The sequence below is a fragment of the Oreochromis aureus genome, linkage group 13 (assembly GCF_013358895.1).
Source record: "Oreochromis aureus strain Israel breed Guangdong linkage group 13, ZZ_aureus, whole genome shotgun sequence".
Taxonomy (NCBI): Eukaryota; Metazoa; Chordata; class Actinopteri; order Cichliformes; family Cichlidae; genus Oreochromis; species Oreochromis aureus.
Genome location: NC_052954.1, coordinates 3,750,124 through 3,775,190, shown reverse-complemented (window position 1 = coordinate 3,775,190; position 25,067 = coordinate 3,750,124). Strand labels below are relative to the sequence as shown.

At 41.3% G+C, this 25,067-nt stretch overlaps 1 protein-coding gene across 3 annotated transcripts in view; it reads left to right on the top strand.

Moving 5' to 3' along the window:
• Positions 1-25,067, top strand: part of birc6 (baculoviral IAP repeat containing 6) — a 172,503-nt gene that overhangs the window by 30,721 nt on the left and 116,715 nt on the right. For all 3 annotated transcript variants that reach the window (XM_039621872.1, XM_039621873.1, XM_039621871.1), the window contains exon 4: positions 24,321-24,514. In XM_039621872.1, the coding sequence (XP_039477806.1) occupies positions 24,321-24,514 (194 nt within the window). The remainder of the gene's footprint in view (positions 1-24,320; positions 24,515-25,067) is intronic.

The following is a 25,067-nucleotide window of genomic DNA, read 5'->3' as shown; positions in this document are numbered from 1 at the left end:
TGATGGAGAAACAGGTTTACCCTTAGGTGACATGAATGAGTTGAAGGAAGTTATGAACTGTTTCTGACAGACAAATATACACCAAGCTCCTTTTTTTGTGTAGCTGACAGCTGGTAACTGTGCAGGGGCGGATCTAGCAAAGCTTTTGCCAGGGGGCCAGGTAGGGCATTAACAGAGAAAGGTGGACACAAAGATATACTTTTCTTTCTTACTCTCATATAAAATATTTAGCTTTTATTAAATAGTTATCTGAATCTTACAACCAAAGTTTGTATAATAATACACAAGATTGGCTGTAGACCATTGTTCATCATTCAGAACACTGTGTAAAAATAACAAAAACAAAAAGTGAATGCAAAAGTGCATAAATATTTATTTTACGTGTTTGATGTGTGTGGCGGGCGTGGTCTGCAGTGCCGCTGCAGGGAGGTGGACCCACCTGAGCGGCACCTGCAATCACGCCTCGGGCGTAGTCTGTGCTCTCTCGGCTGTTTTTGGGTGTGTGTCGGGCTGTGAGTTGAAAAGCTACAGCCGGCTGTTTGGGTACACCAACCATGTGTGAAAAGTGGTCCATAACGTAATGCTTCAAAGCGTGTTCATGCAAACATTGTCGGATCTGCCGTGGTACAATGGGACTTCTCTGCTCATGAACCTGTGTGCACAGCGCCTGCAAATCGGCGCTGTAATGGTAACTTCATCTTTACACAAAACTGTAAGCTGTTATCTGTGAAGCGTGAGCGGTGTTTGTTTTTACCATAGTTCATGGTGGAGAATGGCTGCTCTGCTGAGTTTTGCTCTCTGTAGCTGTATGAATGGCAAACTACACTGAATAGCAGCGGCATAGGCACACATAAAATTTCTTCTGAAATTTTCGCTTTCTAGTTATTATTATTCTCCATCTTCCGCCTAAATTTCGGCACGTATCACGCCCCGCAGTTTTGAGAAAAGCTTCATATATGTTACCTCATTTTGTGCGGCCGGATCTGGAATGGTGTGCTATGACTTTTGGTGTTTATGAATTTTATAGTTTTTTATACAACCGTTGTAAGAGTTTGGTTCGCATTGCCGGCAATAAGTCGGACTCGTTTCCGGTGGGTGATGGGCTCCGCCAGGGCTGCCCTTATCACCGATTCTGTTCATAATTATTTATGGACAGGATTTCTAGGCGCAGCCAAGTGGCGGAGGGCTTTCACCGGTGGCCTCAGAATCTCGCCTCTGCTTTTTGCGGATGATGTGGTTCTGATGGCTTCATCAGGTGGGGGCCTCCAGCTCGCACTGGAACAGTTCGCAGCCGAGTGTGAAGCAGCGGGAATGAGGATCAGCACCTCCAAATCTGAGGCCATGGTTCTCAGCCGGAAAAGGGTGGAATGCCCACTCCGGGTCGGGATGAGTTCCTGCCCCAAGTGGAGGAGTTTAAGTATCTCGGGGTCTTGTTCGCGAGTGATGGGAGAAGGAGCCGGAGATCGACAGACGGATTGGTGCTGCGGCTGCAGTGATGCGGACGCTGCACCGGTCCGTCGTGGTGAAGAGGGAGCTGAGTGTAAAAGCGAAGCTCTCAATTTACCGGTCGATCTACGTCCCGACCCTCACCTATGGCCACGAGCTGTGGGTAGTGACCGAAAGAACGAGATCGCGGATACAAGCGGCAGAAATGAGCTTCCTCCGAAGGGTGGCTGGCCTCTCCCTTAGAGATAGGGTGAGAAGTTCGGCCATCCGGGAGGGGCTCAGAGTAGAGCCGCTGCTCCTCCACATCGAAAGGAGCCAGTTGAGGTGGTTCGGGCATCTGACAAGGATGCCCCTGGGCGCCTCCTGGGTGAGGTGTTCGGGCATGTCCCACCGGGAGGAGGCCCCGGGCAGACCCAGGACGCGCTGGAGAGATTATATCTCTCGGCTGGCCTGGGAAACTTTGGTGTTCCCCGGATGAGCTGGAGGAGGTGGCTGGGGAGAGGGAGGTCTGGGCTTCTCTGCTTAGGCTGCTGCCCCCGCGACCCGACTTCGGATAAAGCGGATGAGGATGGATGGATGGATGGATAGTTTTTTAAATATTAATATTTTAGTGAAAATTTTCCCGCGCTCCTCTGCCGAACAGTTTTGACATTAGGGTTACATATGTTAGATCATTTTGTGCGGCTGGAGCTGGACTATTATGTCATGACTTTTGGTGTTTATGACTTTTATAGTTTTTTAAATATTAATATTTTAGTGCAAATTTAGGCCAATTCATCTTTTGGCGCCAAATAAACAGACTTCATTTGTGGTGTGTTGGCGCCATCTTTTGGTCCCATTGAAACAAATTTCAAACTTCATTTGTGGTGTGTTGGCTCTCTCTAGTGGTATGCCGGGAATGGTACAGCCTGTCTACCCTTATTTGGATACCGTAATGATGACAATATCAATGGCGCGCACAGCCTCGCTGCTTTCAGGAACCATTGAGGTTTTAAGGTTGCGCGAACCATTGAATAGTTACGGTAAACACAATGGCTTCTATGCTTGGTGGAAAACTCCATATCCCACAATTCATAGCACACCTCTGCCGAGTTAAACAATGGCGGCCACCACTTCATTTTATATGTCTTTTATTAGTGTTTCTAGGTCACAAAATAAACTTTTAAGATATTTTCAGGCGAGAATGTAGGTGTGTAAACTTCAAATATCTGCTTGTTTTATCAAGACATCCCATATTAGCGACAATGCTCTGACGACCTCGGTCCTGCCTGACAGCTAGCCGGCTACCTAGCTAGCTGCCGCGACTTGGCTGCAAATGGACAGCGAGGGACTCTCTCTCTCCTTTCACCTCCCGGTCTCTCGCAAATGCTCGCACAGAATCGGAGTTACAGCTGGATGTGGAAAAAATAACATTTGTTTGGTGGTGCTATAATGCGGAGCTACAACAGTGGGCAGCTATCCACCGTGTATGACAGAAAGGACATGTCGCGACCGCCCGATCGACCGGTGTTTGCTAACGCGGAGGTCAATCGTGGATCAGGGAAAGCGAAGGCAGGAGCGTGAGGTGAACTGAATTTCAGGTAAGAAGTTATGACCTGCACTCTATTTGGGTCAGATATAAACCGAGTTTAGGTGTAGTTTATTTAGCAGCAGTTCTCTTATGTGTTGCTGATAGTCGGCTAGCTAGCTAGCACCGCTAGCATAGTTAGCTCGCGCCGCTAGCGACCCTTCGTGAAAAAGCACCCAGGCTTGGCTTATATTGAGGCGGGTGAAACTCGTGTCAGCACCGGTCGTCGCCGACAGTATGTGTTTTAGCTGGACTTATTTTTCGTTTATATGGGCCGATGATGCTGGAAACCGAAGGCAGGAGCGTGAGGTGAACTGAATTTCAGGTAAGAAGTTATGAACTGCACTCTATTTGGGTCAGATATAAACCGAGTTTAGGTGTAATTTATTTTCGTTGACCTTTACAATCGTAATGCCACGGGAGTTTATATACAGCTGTGTGCGCACTAAGTTACTGACGTTGGACTTTATTTTATTCATTAGGGTTAGTTCATAGAGTTGCCGTGCCGTATAAACGGAATCGCCCCACATTCAGAGAAAACATTATGATTTATTCTGTCGTTACGAAGCCTCCCTGTCATTCTCTCGCGTGTTGAAACGTCAATCATGAAACTGATCAATGATCGGCTGTTCGCCTTATTTATCGCGCTAAACAACAGCAGCACGTTTAAGCTTGATCAGCTGTTGTTAGAATTCTTTTGATTTTAATTTCTAGTATCAGCTGATGTTTGCTGGAGCATGAAGATGAAATCAGGAGATGTCCTTACTGAATCATCAGAGCTGAACTGGTGATGGAGAAACAGGTTTACACTTTAGGTGACATGAATGAGTTGAAGGAAGTTATGAGTTGTTTCTGAGAGACAAAGACCAAGCTCCTTTTTGTGTAGCTGACAGCTGGTAACTGTGCAGGGGCGGATCTAGCAAAGCTTTTGGGGGAGCTAGGGCATTAACAGAGAAAGGTGGACACAAAGATATACTTTTCTTTCTTACTCTCATATAAAATATTTAGCTTTTATTAAATAGTTATCTGAATCTCACAACCAAAGTTTGTATAATAATACACAGGATTGGCTGTAGACCATTGTTCATAATTCAGAACACTGTGTAAAAATAACAAAAACAAAAAGTGAATGCATGTGTGAAAAGTGGTCTATAATGTAATGCTTCAAAGTGTGTTCATGCAAACATTGTCGGGTCTGCCGTGGTACAATGGGACTTCTGCTCATGAACCTGTGTGCACAGCGCCTGCAAATCGGCGCTGTAAAGTAACTTCATCTTTACACAAAACTGTAAGCTGTCATCTGTGAAGCGTGAGCGGTGTTTGTTTTACCATAGTTCATGGTGGAGAATGGCTGCTCTTCTGAGTTTTGCCCTAAGCAGCCGTATGAATGGCAAACTACACTGATTAGCAGCGGCATAGGCACACTTAAAATTTCTTCCGAAATTTTCGCTTTCTAGTTTGTTTTTTTTTATTGTTTGTTTTAAATCAGATTTGCCTGCTGACTCTAAACAGTCAGTACATGAGAGCTTTGAAAAGAAAATTAATTTATTACCCATCAGCCGTAAAGGGTTGCCTGTTGGGTGGCAGGCATGAACACCAAAGTTTGTGAATGCCATTACTTGAAAACATGTAGGACCTTCAAATTGATACCAAAGGTGCATCTACTAAAAATCTTGAACCTTAATCTTAGTGACCTTGACTTCAAGGCCAGAAAAAGTTTTCTGAAAACTTTGTGAATGCAGTAACTTGGGAACAAAGTGATGTAGGATTTTGAAGTTGATACTCCGGGTGTGTCTGCTAGGTGGCTGAACGGTAGCAGACTGGCTGCATGCTAACTACCTTTGTGCAGGACACTTACCCCAAGAGTCATGAATGTGTATGGATGTTAGTTTTAAAAAAGTGCTTGTGTGAATGGGGTGAACGAGGCATGTTATAAAAAGCACTCTGAGTACTCACGGAGAGTAGAAAAACACCACATAAAAACCAGTATATTTACCAGTGATATATTTTATTTTCGTATAGGCAGTACAGCACACACAGAAACCTAAGTAGTAAATGGGATTTAAGAAACCATTGCTGTATTCCTTGAAGCTATGTCTTGATTGACAACTGACTTGAAAGGATCTCTACTTCCTGCTATCTTGATTGAATTGCCAGCTTTAACCATTAGTTCTACAATAAATGACCATCTTGACCACCTTGCTTTCAAAAGTTTCTGCCTGCCATGTGCATTATAGATTTCTGAGCCAAACCCAGGGTTTTGTGTGCACAACAGCTCGACTTTAATCTGTAACATATACAGTTGAGGCCAAAATTATTAACCCCCAGGAATCATGGAACATTTTCCTAAACTTCTTCCCTTCTTCCCAAGTTTGCAATATTGATAAAACTTGATATAATCAAACATTCACCAGTGCTATTTACTAGCTTTTGGTACACTTTGTAATATAAAATACATTTTTAGTCTTGCTTTATATCAAATATAGTAAAAAATGTGGTCAAAAATATTAGCCCCATGTGAATGTTTGCTTTCAAAACACACCTACACTAATTAACCAGTCAGCTTTGAAACCACACCTGTGCAATCAATTGGCTTCCTAACAACACCTGCAGTCAATTGGCTTCCTAACAACATCCAATCAGCATAAAAACACTCCAAGGAACAGGGCTCTTGAACACATGAGAGGAACTACTGTTACTCGCCCATGCCAAAGACAAAGGAAATCAGTCTGGAGCTCAGAAAGAAGATAGTAGAGGCTCATGATAAGGGGCAAGGCTACACTGCCATTTCCAAGCGATTCACAGTGTCTAGAACTGCTGTACATTGCATGATTGCCAAGTACAAGGAGACAAATTCTTTTAGAAACAAACCTGGCCGTGGCCATAAGAGCAAGATTTCAAGAACAATGGAGAGGAAAATAGTCAGAGATGTCAGCAAGGAACCCCGGACATTTGCCAATTGTTTGTTGCTGACCTGGCCTCTTCTGGAGTTGATGTTTCAAAGAACACAGTTGTGAGGGCTCTCCATCGTGGTGGGCTTCACGGCCATCGTCCCAGAAGAACCCCTTTACTCAAAGAGCGGCACATCACAGTAGGGCTGCTCAATTAATCGAATTTTAATCTCGATTACGATCTGGGTTTTCAACGATCATTAAAAATGACTGAGCCGATTATTAGCACCTCCCTCGTGCTTTACTCTCGCGCTGCTCCGTGTGGCAAATCGAGCGCACCTCTCTGTGTTTCGAACACGCGTCACAACAATTAAGAGGACCCGAGGGAAGCTCGGAAAGCGAAGCAGAAGTTATTTGGAGAGGAGAGGATAATGGCTGCTGAAGAAAGAATGCCGTTGGTTGAAAAGAGAGGTAAAACGACTTCAGTGGTGTGGAAACCAATGTTCCCTCTAAGCTGCGCACTGCTGGCACGGTCTCTGTGCACAGAAAATCTGCGTTGTGCACAAAAAAAATCTAACCTGAATTGAAATTAAAATTAAAACTTTAACAATTCTGTTTTGCAGTGTTAGTCAGTAAGTGACTGGCTGCTCCTGTATGGGATTAGAACGATGCCACCTTACCATGTGGTCCAGCCAATAATGCGATTCACATTCGTATATACGCAGCCAATCAACGTCGTTGACAGGCTATGACAGCGTCCTTATGTGCCGACACCGGTGTTTTAGCTAGCAAAGCGGCGTGGCTGATGTGCAGTGAAGCCACATTAATGACAACGTATACAACCATTGGAGATGTGAGCAGGACAGACGGAACAATTGACAGAAAAAGTGTGGACTTTATACCAGTTTTTAAATTGTGTTGATAGGCCACGTAAAACCAGAGTTATGATAAAAATATCTGCAATGTTTGGTTTTCTTCCTGAATACTATCGTTGTTTATATTTACTGCGGAAGAACGGTAAAAACGGCGTTTTATAAGGAAAACGCCGAAAAGCACTCTCCGCCTGTGAGCAAAAACAAAACCAAAAACCCCCCCACCCTTTCCTATTGGTCGAAAAAAGTACCATGTCGACCAATCAAAAAATGATATGATATGTCTCGAGGGAGGTCCTTAACAGAGTTAGTATTTGTGATATTGGCACGCGTATACTCTCTGATCATTCAGATGTTCATTTAAATATCTCACCTCCTGAAGCTCACCCAACTCTACGTAGTTGGCGATTAAATCCATCACTTTTAAATAATTCTATGTTTCGGAGTTATATAAAAGAACAAGTTGATCTTTTTTTACAGGCAAATGATAATGAAAACACAAATCCTTCTAATCTTTGGGAGACAATGAAGGCTTACCTACGTGGCGCTATAATTTCATACAGCATAGCGAAAAAGAAAGAATCTTTAACACATCAAATGGACCTGGAAAAAAAATTAGCAGATCTAGAACACTCCCTCAAAATACATTTTTTTCACCTGACGTACTGAAAAAAATAAAGTCACTAGATCAGCTCTGAATCAGTTACTGACTGAAAAAGCAGAGGCCAGCGTATTCTATGCTAAGCACAGGCTGTTTGAGTTGGCAGATAAACCAGGGCGGTTATTGGCACGTTTGGCTGCTGGGAAACTAGAATCTCATGCTATATCATCTCTAAAAGATGAAAGAGAACAGAATCAATACGAAAATAATAAATTGGTTAAATTAATGGAAATTTTTATAAACAATTATATATATCTGAAAATACAGCCACATTAAGTGACACCCAAAATTTTTTACATAAACTCAATCTACCAACTTTGTCTGAAGATGATCGAGCTCGTCTTGGTGAACAAATAACACAAGAAGAGGTGCTGACAGCAATTAAATCTCTTCAACGAGGGAAAGCCCCGGGCCCAGATGGTTTTGGTCCAGACTTCTATAAAGTTTTCCAGGATCAAGTAGCTATACCTCTTTTAAATATGTATCTGCATTCTATTAAAAGGGGAAGTCTTCCCAATACATTGTACTCTGCGAACATATCGCTATTCCATAAGAAGGATAAACCAGTTGATCAATGTGCTTCCTATCGCCCAATTAGTTTAATAAATGTTGACAGCAAAATTTTGTCTAAAATATTGTCTAACAGACTAGAAAATTATATACCTAAACTTATTAAGGCAGATCAGACGGGCTTTATCAAGAATAGAGAATCAATTACAAACATAAGAAAATTATTGAATATTATAGAACACTCTGAGGTAACCAAAACACAAGGACTTTGTTGTATCACTTGATGCGGAAAAAGCTTTTGACTGCGTTGAGTGGTCTTATATGTTTGCTGTGATGGAGAAATTTGGCTTGGGCAGGGGGTTTATAGACATGATCAGACTGTTATATGTCACCCCAAGAGCATCTGTTATAGTAAATGGTATTAAATCATCAGAATTCTGTTTACAGAGATCAACAAGACAGGGGGACCCGATTTCCCCATTAATTTTCGCTTTAGTTATTGAACCACTGGCAGAGGCCATTAGAAATAATCAAAGTATATCTGGATACCAAATTCAAGGAGTTGAATTTAAAATTCTACTATACGCAGACGATGTTCTGCTGTTTGTCACCAATCCCCAGGATGCTATACCCTCTGTATTATCTATTATAGAAACTTTTGGATATCTGTCCGGGTATAAGGTTAATATGAATAAAACTATTGCTTTGCCGCTAGGAAATTTGCCCAGGACATGCAATATCCCATTTACCTGGTCGGGTTCGGGATTTAAGTACTTGGGGATACACATTTCACTTAATATAAGAAGTATATTGAAACAGAACATAGACATAGTTCGTAAAAGCATTAAAAAAGATCTTTCCAGATGGATGGATCTCCCGGTCTCTTGGATGGGAAGAATAAATTTAATTAAAATGATTGTGTTGCCCCGGCTTTTATATCCTTTACAAATGCTCCCAATAACTCTTACCAAAAAAACTATAAAAGAAATTGAAAAAGATCTGTCAAGGTTTATTTGGAGGGGTAAGAAACCCAGATTAAGTATGAAAACGTTACAGCTGCCCAAAGATAAAGGGGGTCTTGCCTTTCCTAACATCTTGCTGTATAACTGGTCATGTCATAGTAGAGTTATACATGAATGGATCCACGCATATCTAAAAGACACAGATGATCCCCTTGAAGCCTGGACATGTCGGCCATTTAATCTTCTAAGCGAACTAGTGAGTAAATATAATAAAAAACATAACAAAGTAATGATTGATACTTATTTAAAAACATGGCGTGATATGACTAAATACACTGAAAGTAATCCTATACTTAGTTATCAAACACCTTTTATAAATAATCGGCACTTTACACCGGGAATGAAAAGTGCAGTATTTCAGAGATGGTTTGGTGCAGGAATACGTGTGGCGGGTGATCTGTTTGATGGGAATGTTTGTATGTCTTTTGAGCAGGTCCAAAAGAAATATGGTATACATCAAATGGATTTTTTTGCATTTTTACAGGCTTGTCACCTAATTACGTCATGTCTTGATACTTTGCATAATACAATGCAACTAGGACCCATGGAAAATTTCTTCTTACACTTAAGTGCAGATAATAGTACTATAAGACAGTTTTACAATGCACTACAAGGTTATAATAAACACAATATTGGAAAACTGATTAGGAGCTGGGAGGGTGACCTCCAGTGTCAGTGTGATGATCATGCCTGGAGTGAGTGCATACAATCTGTGCATTCTTTATTTCTTAGTAACAGATTTAAAGAAATACAATATAAAATTTTACATAGACAGCATAGAACACCTATTTTTCTGAATAAAATTGATCCGAGCAGGTCTGCACAATGTATTAAATGTAAATCTGCGGCGGGGTCCTACGTGCACTGTCTTTGGACTTGCTCAGAAATCTCAAAATTCTGGCTCTGTGTAACGGCTCTGTGTAACGAAAGAACTAAAAGGGATATTTAAAAGCAGAATCCAAAAAGTTCGAAATTGGGGCTGCCAATTTCGAACAAATTTCCAGATAAAAACAAACATATACTTCTATGTAAATTACTGTTTTTGGCAAGAAAATGTATTCTTTTTAATTGGATTAATGAAAAACCACCAACAATAACTCAGTGGTATAAAGAAATTTTTAGAGTACTACCAATGGAAAGACTGAGTGCAAAATTAAGTGGCAATGATGATATTTTTTGGGATATATGGCGCCCGCTATTGGATTACTTACCTGATGATCTGAAGAAAACCATAGTGAGAGGGGCAGCCCCACTTCACTGGCGGGTTGAGTTTGTCAGGAGATATGTGTAAATGACTGATAGACCGAATTATATATACTGTATCAGTTTCCCGTTTACATGTCTCAGACTGCTTATTGTGGGTTTTTTTTGTTTGTTTTGTTTTGTTTTTTTGTTTGTTTTGTTTTTTTCTTCTTTCTTTTATTTTTTTTGTTGTTGTTGTTCTTCTGTTTTGTATAAAGGGAAAAATAATTTAAAAAAAAAAAAAAAAAGGAAGATAGCGTGGAAGTTGTTGTAAAACCAATAAATTTTTATGTTAAACAAAAAAAAATAAAAAAAAATAAAAAAAAATGATATGGCAACATGGCATCTAGTTGTTAAGAAACGGGGGGAAGTTTTAGGAGTGACGGCGGTGTTCTGAGATGTGAGAGATTTGAGACGTTTAGCGCAAGTGTAGTGTAGTCAATAGTTTTGTTGGTGTGTCAGAACAATGAGGCGGCTGCTGAATGTTACAGGTGTTACAGCAGTGATACATCTCCTGTTGTCAGGCCTGCAGGTATCAGGCTGTTGTTCTCCTTTATCTCATAGTGGACAGAAATTATTTTTTGGAGTGGCACAAATAATTTGTGTGGCATCAGATTTGATGCAGAACAGCTGAATGTTCTGTAAATAGTTTGAAATGTTTATTTAAAAAAACGCCTTGGCTGCATTAAAAAAAATAAATAGCTGCAAAAAACTTTGTTGTTTGCCAAACTGAGTTACTTTTTTGAAGTAGTAACTATATAATTAATTGCCCAGCATTGGTCATTATATACTGTATTTGGCAGACAGAGAGTTACAGACTCTCTCCCAGACCACAGACTCATACTCATAATACAAGTCAGAGCTTTATGAAAAAAAAAAAGACAGAAAGTTGTGTTTTCAAAATTGGAGTTAAAGTTATTTTTACTTCCAATAGTGTTAACATACTACACAGGTCATGAACGGGATTTTTTGAATTTTCATTGTAAGTGGGCTAAAGCAGTTAATTAAAAGTAGTCTAACATAAATGTAAATGCTGTAATTTGATTATTTTAATAAACCATGTAACTTGGATGGATTAGATGCTGGCGTGACCACAGTGCACACGTCTGCTGTCGCTCACAGTGGTCCAAGGGACGCTCAGGGAGTTTGTGTGTTCGCTCAAACACATGAAATATTAGAGGGAACATTGGTGGAAACATTATGGGTTCGCGGAGTCAGACGTGGATCAAATATTGTGCAGTATTTTGAAGTTCACTAAACATAGATGTTTACATTTTCATTTATTTTTATATTGCAAACATTTGCACTGTAATCAGTATTTGCACACTATTTTATATTATTTTTTGACAATCTTTAAAGCCATTATTCAATACATTGTTATTGTTAAATAAATATCTTCAAATAATCGAGATCTCAATTTCAGTGAAAATAATCGTGATTATCATTTTTGCCATAATCGAGCAGCCCTACATCACAGCCCGACTGAAGTTTGCCTGTGAACAATTTGAAATGTAAAGATGAGATTTGGAAGTCTGTGCTTTGGTCTGATGAGACTAAACTGAAACTGTTTGGGCACATGGATGTTGCATATGTTTGGCGAAGAAAGGGAGTCTAGGTTCGTAGTCTAGGCTTAGGTCGTCGCTTGGTCTTCCAACAAGACAGTGACCCAAAGCATACATCAAAATTAGTTCAGCAGTTTTTCAAGGATACCAAAACCAAGATCTTGGAGTGGCCCGCACAGAGCCCAGACCTCAATCTCATTGAGAATCTGTGGCGAGTGCTCAAAGTGAGTGTCCATGCTCGGAAAACCCCGCAATTTGGACCAGCTAGGACAATTTGCAATGGAAGAAATTTGCCAAAATCCCTCAAGAGACCTGTGCCAACCTAGTAGAGACCTACTCTAATAGATTGTTGTCAGTTGTGGCTCAAAAAGGGTACAGTATTGACTATTAATGGACATGGGGCTAATAATTTTGAAAGTCTCATTTTTGCCTTTTCTTGTTTCAACTCAGTGTATCAATAAAATATCCTAACTACAATTAGTGGACCTTGTTATTTTGGACACAGATACGCTTTAAAAAACAAACACTTGTTGTTAATGGTCATTTTCATATTGAAATCAGGAGTGTTGCCTAATTTCATAAGGGGGCTAATAATTTTGGCCTCAACTGTAAGGGCTCTAGACTAACTTTTTTTCTACGGTTGCACTTTTGTGCCTAACTTTTTTTCTTAGGTACACCCAAATTTTTCACCCGAATCACTGAACCCCACTGTTTTACATGTTCACTTTTTATTTATTTATTCTTTTTAATTGCTGTCCATACAGACAATATTGATTTGTAAATGATTAACCAACAATCTTGTCAACACAAAGTTCTTTATTTGGAGCACAGTTCTACAAGAAAGATAAGTTACTGAAAAAGTGCTTGTGGTTAAAGTACTTTGTCTACAATATTGCCAAAGAGTGCCAATGTTAAACTTAATCATCATCTTGGCCTCCTCTGACGACCTGTTTGGTGCTGCCTGCCACTGAAAGGCAGTGGGGAGAGGGGACACTTGGGCAGTGCATTTAATGTGTTTTCTGGATACACTGTGCTTTTTCATTTCAATTCAATTTTATTTATATAGCGCCAAATCACAACAAAAGTCGCCTCAAGGCGCTTTATATTGTACAGTAGATAGCACAATAATAAATACAGAGAAAAAACCCAACAATCGTATGACCCCCTATGAGCAAGCACTTTGGCGACAGTGGGAAGGAAAAACTCCCTTTTAACAGGAAGAAACCTCCGGCAGAACCAGGCTCAGGGAGGGGCGGCCATCTGCTGCGACCAGTTGGGGTGAAAGAAGGAAAACAGGATGAAAGACATGCTGTGGAAGAGAGACAGAGATTAATAACAGATATGATTCGATGCAGAGAGGTCTATTAACACATAGTGAGTGAGAAAGGTGACTGGAAGGAAAAACTCAATGCATCATAGGAATCCCCGGCAGCCTCGTCTATTGCAGCATAACTAAGGGAGGATTCAGGGTCACCTGGTCCAGCCCTAACTGTATGCTTTAGCAAAAAGGAAAGTTTTAAGCCTAATCTTGAAAGTAGAGATAGTGTCTGTCTCCCGAATCCAAACTGGAAGCTGGTTCCACAGAAGAGGGGCCTGAAAACTGAAGGCTCTGCCTCCCATTCTACTTTTAAATACTCTAGGAACAACAAGTAAGCCTGCAGTGCGAGAGCGAAGTGCTCTAATAGGGTGATATGGTACTACAAGGTCATTAAGATAAGATGGGGCCTGATTATTTAAGACCTTGTATGTGAGGAGCAGGATTTTGAATTCAATTCTGGATTTAACAGGAAGCCAATGAAGGAAGCCAAAACAGGAGAAATATGCTCTCTCTTTCTAGTCCCTGTCAGTACCCTTGCTGCAGCATTTTGGATCAGCTGAAGGCTTTTCAGTGAGTTTTAGGACATCCTGATAATAAAGAATTACAGTAGTCCAGCCTGGAAGTAATAAATGCATGAACTAGTTTTTCAGCATCACTCTGAGACAGGATATTTCTAATTTTAGAGATGTTGCGCAAATGGAAGAAAGCAGTCTTACATATTTGTTTAATATGTGCGTTGAAGGACATGTCCTGGTCAAAAATGACTCCAAGGTTCCTCACAGCATTACTGGAGGCCAAGGTAATGCCATCCAGAGTAAGAATCTGCTTAGATACCATATTTCTAAGATTTTCAGGGCCGAGTACAATAACCTCAGTTTTATCTGAATTAAGAAGCAGAAAGTTAGCGGCCATCCAGGTCTTTATGTCTTTAAGACATTCCTGCAGTTTAACTAATTGGTGTGTGTTATCTGGCTTCATGGATAGATAGAGCTGCGTGTCATCTGCATAGCAGTGAAAATTTATGCTATGTCTTCTAATGATGCTGCCTAAGGGAAGCATGTATAATGTAAATCGAATTGGTCCTAGCACTGAACCCTGTGGAACTCTATAATTGACCTTAGTGGGTGAAGAGGACTCTCCATTTACATGTACAAATTGGAGTCTATTAGATAGATATGATACAAACCACTGCAGTGCAGTACCTTTAATACCTACAGCATGTTCTAATCGCTCTAATAGGATATTATGGTCAACAGTATCGAACGCAGCACTGAGGTCTAGCAGGACAAGCACAGAGATGAGTCCACTGTCAGAGGCCATAAGAAGATCATTTGTAACCTTCACTAAAGCTGTTTCTGTGCTGTGATGAGCTCTGAAACCTGACTGAAACTCTTCAAATAAGCCATTCCTCTGCAGATGATCTGTTAGCTGTTTGACAACTACTCTTTCAAGGATTTTTGATATGAAAGGAAGGTTGGAGATTGGCCTATAATTAGCTAAGACAGCTGGGTCTAGAGATGGCTTTTTAAGTAAAGGTTTAACTACAGCCACCTTGAAGGCCTGTGGTACATAGCCGATTATTAGAGATAGGTTGATCATATTTAAGATCGAAGAATTAATTAATGGCAGGACTTCTTTGAGCAGTTTTGTAGGACTGGGGTCTAAAAGACACGTTGATGGTTTGGAGGAATTAATTATTGAAGTTAACTCAGAAAGACTCTCTTTTTCTCCAATTGATCTAACTTAACATCGATGGTACTAAAAGTAACATTAAAGGGATTGTTGGCTCAACAGTGCTCTGACTTTTTGTCAGCCTGGCTACAGTGCTGAAGAGAAACCTGGGGTTGTTCTTATTTTCTTCAATCAGTGACGAATAGTAAGATGTTCTGGCTTTTATGGAGGGCTTTCTTATAAAGCAGCAAACTATTTCTCCAGGCTAAATGATGATCCTCTAAATTTGTGACACGCCATTTCCTCTCCAGCTTACGAGTTATCTGCTTTAGGCTACGTGTTTGAGAATTATACCACGGAGTCAGGTACTTCAGATTTGAGGCCTTAGTTTTCACAGGAGCTACAGTATCCAGAGTCGTACGTAGTGAGGAGGTAAAATTATTAACAAGGTAATCGACCTCTGTTGGAGTAGCGTTCAGATAGCTGCTCTGCTCTATGTTGGTACAGGGCATTGAAGATGATAACAGTGGGTGGATTATATTCTTAAACTTAGTTACAGCACTTTCGGAAAGACATGTACTTTGATAAAGTCTACTCTCCACTGCTGTGTAATCAATTATTGTAAATGTTATCAGGAAATGATCAGACAGCAGAGGGTTTTCAGGAAACACTGTTAAATGTTCAGTTTCTATGCCATATGTTAAAACAAGATCTAGAGTGTGATTAAAGTGGTGGGTGGGTTCTTTTACATTCTGAGAGAAGCCAATTGAGTCTAATAACAGATTAAATGCGATGTTGAGGCTGTCATTTTTAGCATCTACATGGATGTTAAAATCACCCACAATAATTATTTTATCTGAGCTGAGCACTAAATCAGAGAAACTGAGAAATCAGAGAGAAACTCTGTGTAAGGCCCAGGTGGACGATATATGATAACAAGTAAGACTGGTTTCTGAGTTTTACAGCTGGGGTGGACAAGGCTAAGCATCAGGCTTTCAAATGAATTAAAAGTCTGTCTTGGTCTTTCGTTAATTAATAGGCTGGTGTGAAAATTGCTGCCACACCCCCTCGGCCTGTGCTTCGAGATTTCTGGTAGTTAGAATGACTCGGGGTGTTGATTCATTTAAACTAACATAATCATCCTGCTGCAACCAGGTTTCTGTAAGGCAGAGTAAATCGATTTGTTGATCAATTATTAAGTCATGTACTAACAGAGACTTGGAGGAGAGAGACCTAATATTTAATAATCCACATTTCATTGTTTTACTCTTTGGTTCAGATGTGGATACTGTATTGTTCTTTCTTTGTGATTTTTATGTTTAAGTTGTTTATTGCTGGTTTTAGTTTGTTTTTGTCTGTTTGGGAGCTGACACAGTCTCAATGGAGATGGGTTTTGGGGGTAGCAGGAGGAGAGAAGCTGCAGAGAGGCGTGTAAGACTGCAACTCTGCTTCCTGGTCCCAACTCTGGATAGTCATATTTTGGGGGTTTAATAAATTGGTCCATATTTCTAGAAATGAGAGCTGCTCCATCCAAAGTGGGATGGATGCCGTCTCTCTCCTAACAAGACCAGGTTTCCTCCAGAAGGTTTGCCAATTATCTATGAAGCCCACATCGTTTCTGGGACACCACTCAGACAGCCAGCAATCTAAGGAGAACATGCGGCTAAACATGTCTCTCCTGGTCTGATTGGGGAGGGACCAGAGAAAACTACAGAGTCCGACATTGTTTTGGCAAAGTTACACACCGATTCAATATTGATTTTAGTGACCTCCGATTGGCGTAACCGGGTGTCATTACTGCCGGACGTGAATTATGATCTTACTGTATTTACGTTTACCCTTAGCCAGCAGTTTTAAATTTCCTTCAATGTCGCCTGCTCTGGCCCCTGGAAGACAATTGACTATGGTTGCCGGTGTCTCTAGCTTCACATGTCTGAGAACAGAATCACCAATTACCAGAGTTTGACCCCTGGCGGGTGTGTCGCCGAGTGGGGAAAAACTGTTAGACACATGAACAGGTTGGTGGTGTACCTGGGCTTCTGTTTAGGACTATGCTTCCTCCTCACCGTCACCCAGCCGCCCTCTTTCCCCAGCTGCTTGGGGTCTGCCGGGAACAGCTAGCGGGGCCCTACGCTATCTTCGGCTGCACCAGCTACAGGGGCCTGGCTAGCTACGGGTGAATGAAGGGTGCTGGCCGAGTCTCCAATTCAGTAATCCTGGCCTCCAGAGCTGCAAATATGCTACATTTGTTACAGGTATCATTACTGCTAAAGGAGGCCGAGGAGTAACTAAACATCTGACACAATGAGCAGGAAAGTGCAGGAGGGACAGGTGAAGTAGCCATGGTGCTAACGAGTCGGCTACGAGCTAAGCTAAGCTAGCGAAACAGTAAAGAGACAGTGAGTGAATACTTTGGCTATAAATTAGGTAGTGAGTACACAGAAAGGGTGATTCAGATGAAGCACGTTAAGATTATACTATGAAAAAGGGATGTATCAAAATATTTAAATTAAATTGCTAAGCAGAAAAGCTACTCAGAAACACCACTGTGTTTGAGCAGGAACAGGAAGTGATACTCTACCACAAAGCGAGCGAACACCAAGTGACAGCGCCACCAAGAGTCAGAGTCGGCGTTCAGAGGTTGATGGCTCCCTTTTAGAGCACTGGCTATGAATTTCAGACGTATCAGACCTTAACGAAAAAGTTATCAATCGTTCTTTTCATATTTTCTCATTACCCACAGCTACATACACAGGCTACTCACTAGGGCAGGGTATCGTCACTGATTTTTATAATCCATTCGATTCCGATTCACAAGGTCCTGACTCAATTTGATTCGATTCAGTTTTGCCTCACACGGTCAGAAATATTATAATTCTGATCATTTATCAAATCAAATCAAATCAAATCACTTTTATTGTCACATCACATGTGCAGGTACACTGGTACAGTACATGCGAGTGAAATTCTTGTGTGCAAGCTTCACAAGCAACAGAGTTGTGCAAAAATACAATAACATAAAACAAGCAAAATATAAGAATGGCTAAATCTGAAAGTAATAAATATATGTACTATATAAGAGTATATGCATTACTGGATGTGTATACTAAATATGTTTTTCTACGTGTGTGTGTGTGTACGTGTGTGTGTGTGTGTGTGTGTGTGTGTATACATATTTTACAAATTAAATAGAGTAAACAAAATATATAAAATATACAGAGGTTGGTAGTGGGACATGTGCAAAACAGTGGCATTAATGTACAGTGTGGAGTGCATAATGTTGAAGTTCAAGTAGTGAAGGTGAGGTGTCTATGACGTGTTCAGCAGTCTGATGGCCTGGTGGAAAAAGCTGTCTCTCAGTCTGCTGGTACGGGACCGGATACTGCAGAACCTCCTTCGCGATGGAAGTAGTCTGAACAGTTTATGGCTGGGGTGACTGGAGTCCTTGATGATCCTCCCCGCTTTCCTCAGGCACCGCTTCCTGTAGATGTCTTGGAGGGAGGGAAGCTCACCTCCAATTATCCGTTCAGAGCACCGCACCACTCTCTGGAGAGCTTTGCGGTTGTAAGCGGTGCTGTTGCCATACCAGGTGGTGATGCATCCAGTGAGGATGCTCTCAATGGCACAGCGATAGAAGGTCCTGAGGATGCGGGGGCTCATGCCAAATCTTTTCAGTCTCCTGAGAAAGAAGAGGCGCTGCTGCGCCTTCTTCACTGTTTTGTTTATGTGTCCTGACCACGTAAGATCCTCAGCCAGATGTACACCAAGGAAGCGGAAGCTGCTCACTCTCTCCACAGCAGCGCCGTTGATGGTGATGGGGGTGTGTACTTCCCTGCACCTCCAGAAGTCCACTATCAACTCCTTTGTCTTTGTGACGTTGAGGGTGAGATGGTTGTCTTGACACCAGTGGGTCAGGCGCTGACCTCCTCCCTGTAGGCCGTCTCATCACCGTTGGTGATAAGACCCACCACTGTAGTGTCGTCCGCGAACTTCACAATGATGTTGGAGTTGTTAGTGGCTGTGCAGTCATAGGTGTAGAGTGAGTACAGGACAGGGCTCAGTACACACCCCTGTGGAGCACCAGTGTTCAGTGTGATGGGGGATGAGGTGATGCTGCCCAGTCTGACCACTTGACGTCTGTCAGACAGGAAGCTAAGGATCCAGCTGCAGAGGGAGCTGCTCAGTCCTAGATCCTGCAGTTTCCTTTCCAGCTTCGAGGGAACGATGGTATTGAATGCTGAGCTGTAATCTACAAACAGCATTCTCACATACGTGTCTCTCTTCTTCAGGTGTGACAGGGCAGTATGTAGTGTCAGGGCTATGGCGTCATCAGCGGACCTGTTGTGGCGGTATGCAAACTGTAGGGGGTCCAGTGAGTCGGGTAGTGAAGAGCAAACGAAGTCCCTGACCAGCTTCTCGAAGCATTTGCTCATGTATCAGGACTGATACATGTGAGGCTTCATCAGAGGTGTAAGCATCACAGCAGATGCCTTTGTGTCAAATTAACTGAGGATAAAACACACAAAAACATGAAGGAGATTTACCTGGCCAGGCTTTTTATAGCAGATAACCGCCTTAAAAATATTCTGCAGTAGAAAAAAAAACGGAAGAAAACCATGAATCAGCATATGAACATTACACAATGGTGCTGAAGTGAAGCAGAGCAAAGTTACAGAAGTTTTATTAGAAACACAGCCAAGCATTTTGCAATTTGGCATAATTAAAAAAAGTTTAAATTTCTTTGCTATTACACAGCAGAAATTAGGCTTTCTTGTCGGAGGTTATTTTTGGAAAACAAAAAACAAAACAAAAAAAACCAGCACTGTAGCGACAGCACTGTACATGCCTTGTGTGTAATAAGCGAACGAATAATGCAGAAAACAGATTTGAGATGGTAAACTGTTCTTGAAGTATAGTGAGAGAGAGAGGGAGGGAGCTGTGCAGGAAATGTGATTTTTATCGTGGTGGAAGCAAAACAGCAAAAGTATGAGGGAATTCATGACAGTGTTTATCAAATGTGAAGCATAGTTTTGATGTTCTTTGGCTGTTGGTTCAGTCAATTTTGGTTGGAGAGAGACAAAACCTGCAGTTTCAGAATCTAGCACAAAAAAAGATGTAAACACAAAGCGTGGACCCGCCGACGCATCAGAATCTGAGCTGTCGGCTTTCAGCCCTGGCGTGTCTGTGTACGTGCCGTCTGGTGAGAAAACCAACATCTCACTAATTCTGATGCATTGGTGGGTCCACAGTTTGTGTTTACCTCTTTGTATGGAATCCGTTTACCTGCTCTCATTTACTGTTTTAGTTTTGTTTGGTAGTTGTTGAAATAGTTTTGCAAGCTTTAACCTGAGATTCTGGCGTTTCTGGCAAAATACATTTATATTTAAAAATTGATTCAGGAATAAAGTGATGAATCCATATTACTTTATTCAAGTTACTGACCTCTCTCTATCTATCCGCCAGCACTTTCAAACATGCACACAAAGGGCTACAGGAGTATCTGGACCACGGCCAATCAGAGAGGTCCCGTCCCTGACTATCTATGATTGGTTTAGACCATGATATAGGCGTAATGTGTTTGTTGTTGACCACACGGAGTTGCGGAGACTTTTTATGTTTGTTTGTTTGTTTGTTTTTTACGGCTGGTTGGTGCAACCTATTAATTTTTTTTTTTTTAAATTTTTTTTTTTAGTCGCACCATTGAGAAATTAAGTCCCATACATATGCAGCCAAATTGCATATGTATGCAATTTGGCTGGTCTCTAGAGTGTCTCTAGAGTGTGATGACACTCTAGAGACCTGCATATAGATAGTCTTCTCACAAAACCCTACTTTTGTATTTATCTTTGTATTTTGGTGCCAAAAGCAAGTATTACTCGTGATTCAAGGAGTTATTTACACCTGGGTCTGTCTAATGGATATGGTATGCTAAAAGATTCTGTTCACACTAGAGCTGGGCGATAGAATGATAATGATATGTATTGCGAAATAACTTTTTCTCGATAGAAAAATTAAACTATTGCGATAGGCCTCATCTCTCTTGTCCTCTTAAAAAAAAGAAAAAGAAAAAAAAGAACAGCCAATCAAAATTAAGTAGCGCAGAGCCGAACCAATCACAGCCGCAGCGTCACGTCACGTGACTTGTTAAGTACAGCACAAGTTCCAAGGTGCACATGTGTATTTGTTTGGGAAGCAGCCAGGCGGGCTGCCCAGGTAATGGAGGAAATGAGTGCGCTGACTAGAGAAAAATCAACTGAAGGTTACCGAAGAAAAAAACCGATGATGGTTCCAATGCCGGAGAGCTTGTCGAACGGAAGGGCCATAGAAGTTCCGTAGTGTGAAGGTATTTCGGCTATTTCAAGTCTGACAAAAAACAGAGTAGCGGCACTGTAAATTGTGCCGAAAGCAAGTCTGGAAATACAATAAACCGGTGCATGCTCAATCTCTGACTGAAAGCGCTAATTCGGCTTTTGTCAGACTAAAGTAACTGTTAAAACTGTTTGAAAAGCTAAGCTATACAACAAGGAGAGATTGAGAATTTCCTTTTAGTTCTCAGTTTATTTGATATTGACAAAAGTTAGTCAATTTTGTCTGTTCTTCTGTAAAACGACCTAAGATTTATTTTTAGAATTAAAATTTTGTTTCTAAGTGGAATTGACAATTTAGTAGTCTGTTTTGTTTGTTCTATTTTGAAACTTAAACGCTTTAGCAGCTGCCTTTTGTGTAGTTTGCAATATTTGCCTTTATCTGAAACTGAAGTCTCATGTTCCTTAAGTACATCTACCCTGTTGAACTTATGGGAAATAAATATTTAAATCAAAACAAGCTGCTGATTATTTCACATTTTACTTGTGAGCAACGGCACATTTAAATCTTACAAATATAGTTATTTGGCTTATATCGTGATATATATCGTTATCGCCTGAAATGAAAAAAACATATCGTGATATGAAAAAATCTTATATCGCCCAGCTCTAGTTCACACCATGTAGTGCTTTCCAAAATCAGTACTTGGCCTTTGTTAACTATTACTGTGTGTACCGTAAATCCTGGACTACAGAGCGCACCCGATTAAAAGCCACATGCTCTAATGGTAGAAAGAAAATCAATTTTGTACTTGTACAGGCTGCACCGGATTTTAAGCCGTATGCGTTTCACTTGTAATATGAGATATTTACACAGAAATATTACACGTGAGGATTTTTAACGTTTAATTTAATCCGTAAGGTAACATAAACATGGTAACATAAACGTTATGGTAACATACAAAAATACATACTGCAAATGCTTTTTTTCCTCAAACAGCGCCTGTAACACGGCTACCTTTAAGTATACGTACGTATCGGTAACACACAAATTACGTTGCTTATGGGGTTTTTTACGGAACAGTGCACAAACAATATTACAACGTCTCTTAACAACCGGTAAAAATATATACCGTATATATACTACTTATCAATTTTATTGGTCTACTGTTACCAGGCAAAATGTTTTTGGCTGCATGAAAAAAAAAAAATGCATTAAATGCATTAGCAGTGTTCACAGTGTGGGGAAAAAAGTAGCGGCTTATGACCCGTAAACTACGGTACACAATGTGTCACTGTAATCCTGGAACACTGAGCTAGTACATTTGATTTAAGTGTTCTGCGGCCAGTGTATTCCCACATTTGGCTGCAACTGCAAATTTAGGCCATTAAAGCCAAACGTGTTGGAAGGACATTGTGAAGTCACTGTGGTTCTGTGGCCTGTCCCCCCCACCCCGGACCCCACCAATTCGCATACCGTCAGAACAGGACCACAGAGGATGCAGTCTCCATCGCGCTGCACTCTGTCCTCTCACACCTGGACAATAAAAACACCTACGCCAGAATGCTGTTTATAGACTTCAGTTCAGCGTTCAGTACAATCCTCCCCTCACAACTCATCAGGAAACTAACAGACCTAGGCATCAGTTCCCACATGTGTAAATGGTTACTGGACTTCCTGACCAACCGGCCCCAACATGTCCAGCTGGATAACCACTGCTCATCCACCATCACAATGAACACCGGTGTACCACAAGGCTGTGTGATGAGCCCTTTCCTCTACTCCCTCTTCACCCATGACTGCAGACCTGCCAATGGTTCCAACACAATCATTAAGTTTGCAGATGACACCACGGTGATTGGCCTCATCAATGACAACGATGAGGCCGCCTACAGGGAGGAGGTGGATCATCTGGCTGAGTGGTGCGACACCAACAACCTGCTGCTCAACACAGAGAAACCGAGGAGCTCATCGTGGACTACAGGAGGAATGCTGACCCACATCCACCCATCTACATTAAAGGGACACCTGTGGAGCGTGTGAGCAGCTTCAAGTTCCTGGGTGTCCACATCTCCGAGGATCTCATCTGGACGACCAACTGCTCCAAGCTGGTCAAGAAGGCTCACCAGCGCATCTTCTTCCTGAGGACTCTGAGGAAGAACCACCTGTCCTCAGACATCCTGGTGAAGTTCTACCGCTGCACCATTGAGAGCATCCTGACCAACTGTATAACAGTCTGGTACGGGAGCTGCTCTGCCTCGGACCAGAAGGCGTTGCAGAGGGTCATGAAAACCACCCAGCGCATCACCGGAGCACCACTTCCTGCCACAAGATGCTGTTTGGTTAAAACAGCATCTGTTTTAACCAACCTCCCCTGGCACTACCGACAGAACCCACTGCACTCCTTCCCTGCAGCCGAGCCACAGACCACACCCCGCTATAGTCTACTAAACTTTTATTTTCTTTTAAATCCCCAAATGCAGCAGTGGTTTATAGAAATTTAAGGATCAGTGTAAACCACCAATAACATTTGAAATGGCTCATTTCAAACATGAACTTTAAACAACACTTTGAGTTAAACTTTTAGCACTCTGAAACATAAAACCGTAAACCCAAATTGGCCGATTGCTATCTACTACTGCCACAGACTACTAAGAGCTGTTGCTACAGCTCCATTCTTTGTACCCATGTGCAATTTTAGGACTGCACCAAGCTCTCTATAGGTTCTCATGTGTGGCAAGGGACACTTTTCTGACAGCTCAATATTAATGTAATAAGTAAGTAATATTTATTTGTATAGCATGTTTTATCAATAAAAAATAAAGAGAAAAATTTAAATCCCAGGTCTATCTGAAGCAACACTGAATTCCACTGTGCACCCTGAATATAACAAAGTTTGTCAACATCTCACTACACACGGTCATCACCTCAATGCACTTATTTTTGTAGTTCAATTTACCAAAAAGACAACACACAATAAACAAAGTTGAGAAGATTCCTGTTTGGTTTTTGTTATTTTTATTTTTATAAAGATACTTCAACAATACAGTTGTCATGAAGTTTTTGTTTTTCACACAGTTATGAAGTGAAAAAGAGTGCAAGCCCAGTTGCGAATGGGACCACCAAAGTCATGCTTCTATTTTGATGCTGCTTAACTGTTTTTTTTTTTTTCAGATGTGATTATATATAGACCCAGCTCTTTCCTTTGACTATAACTGCCTTTCCTTTCTTCCCCTGTGCTTCTGATCTCAGTGGGCAACAGTGACCTTCCATCTTCCCCACCATGTGCTGAAGCTCGTGGCTAGTGCCATTGTCAACGAGCTGAAGAAGATAAACCAGAACGTAGCTGCCTTGTCTGTGGCCTCATCCATCATGGACAGGCTCTCCTACCTCTTGTCAAGCGCCAGGCCTGAGCTTGGGGTGGGCCCTGGGCGCTCTGTAGATAGGTGAGAGTAAGCTTTGTGTCACATTGCGCATATTCAGGTCATTTGCACTTGAATCAGAATAAACTTTTTAGGTATAATGCAGGTTTTTGATTGAGCTTTTTAAACACAATAAAGAGTTTGTGGAGCAGTGTGTAGGGGTACCTCAAGGTTGCCATTCGGTGGATTTGAACCCCTGACTTTCTGATCATGGGGCGAGTGCTCTACCTACTGAGCTATCCCTGCTCTACTTAACCACTTAACTTAACCCTCTGAGACTTAAACATATGACAAAGTTTTCACACATACACCGCGTTCCAAGTTACTATGCAAATTGTGTTTAAGTGTCATGAAGATTAAATAAGTTGTTTTTCAATTAAACCCATGGATGGAATAGTGTCTCAGGGCTCTTTGGATCACTGAAATCAATCTCGGACACCTATGATCATTAGTTTGTCAGGTGAGCCCAATTAAAGGAAAAACAACAAAAGAAGGATGTTCCACATTATTAAGCAGACCAGCATTTTCAAGCAATATAGCAAGGAAAAAGGATCTCTGCTGCTGCTGAAAAGCGTGA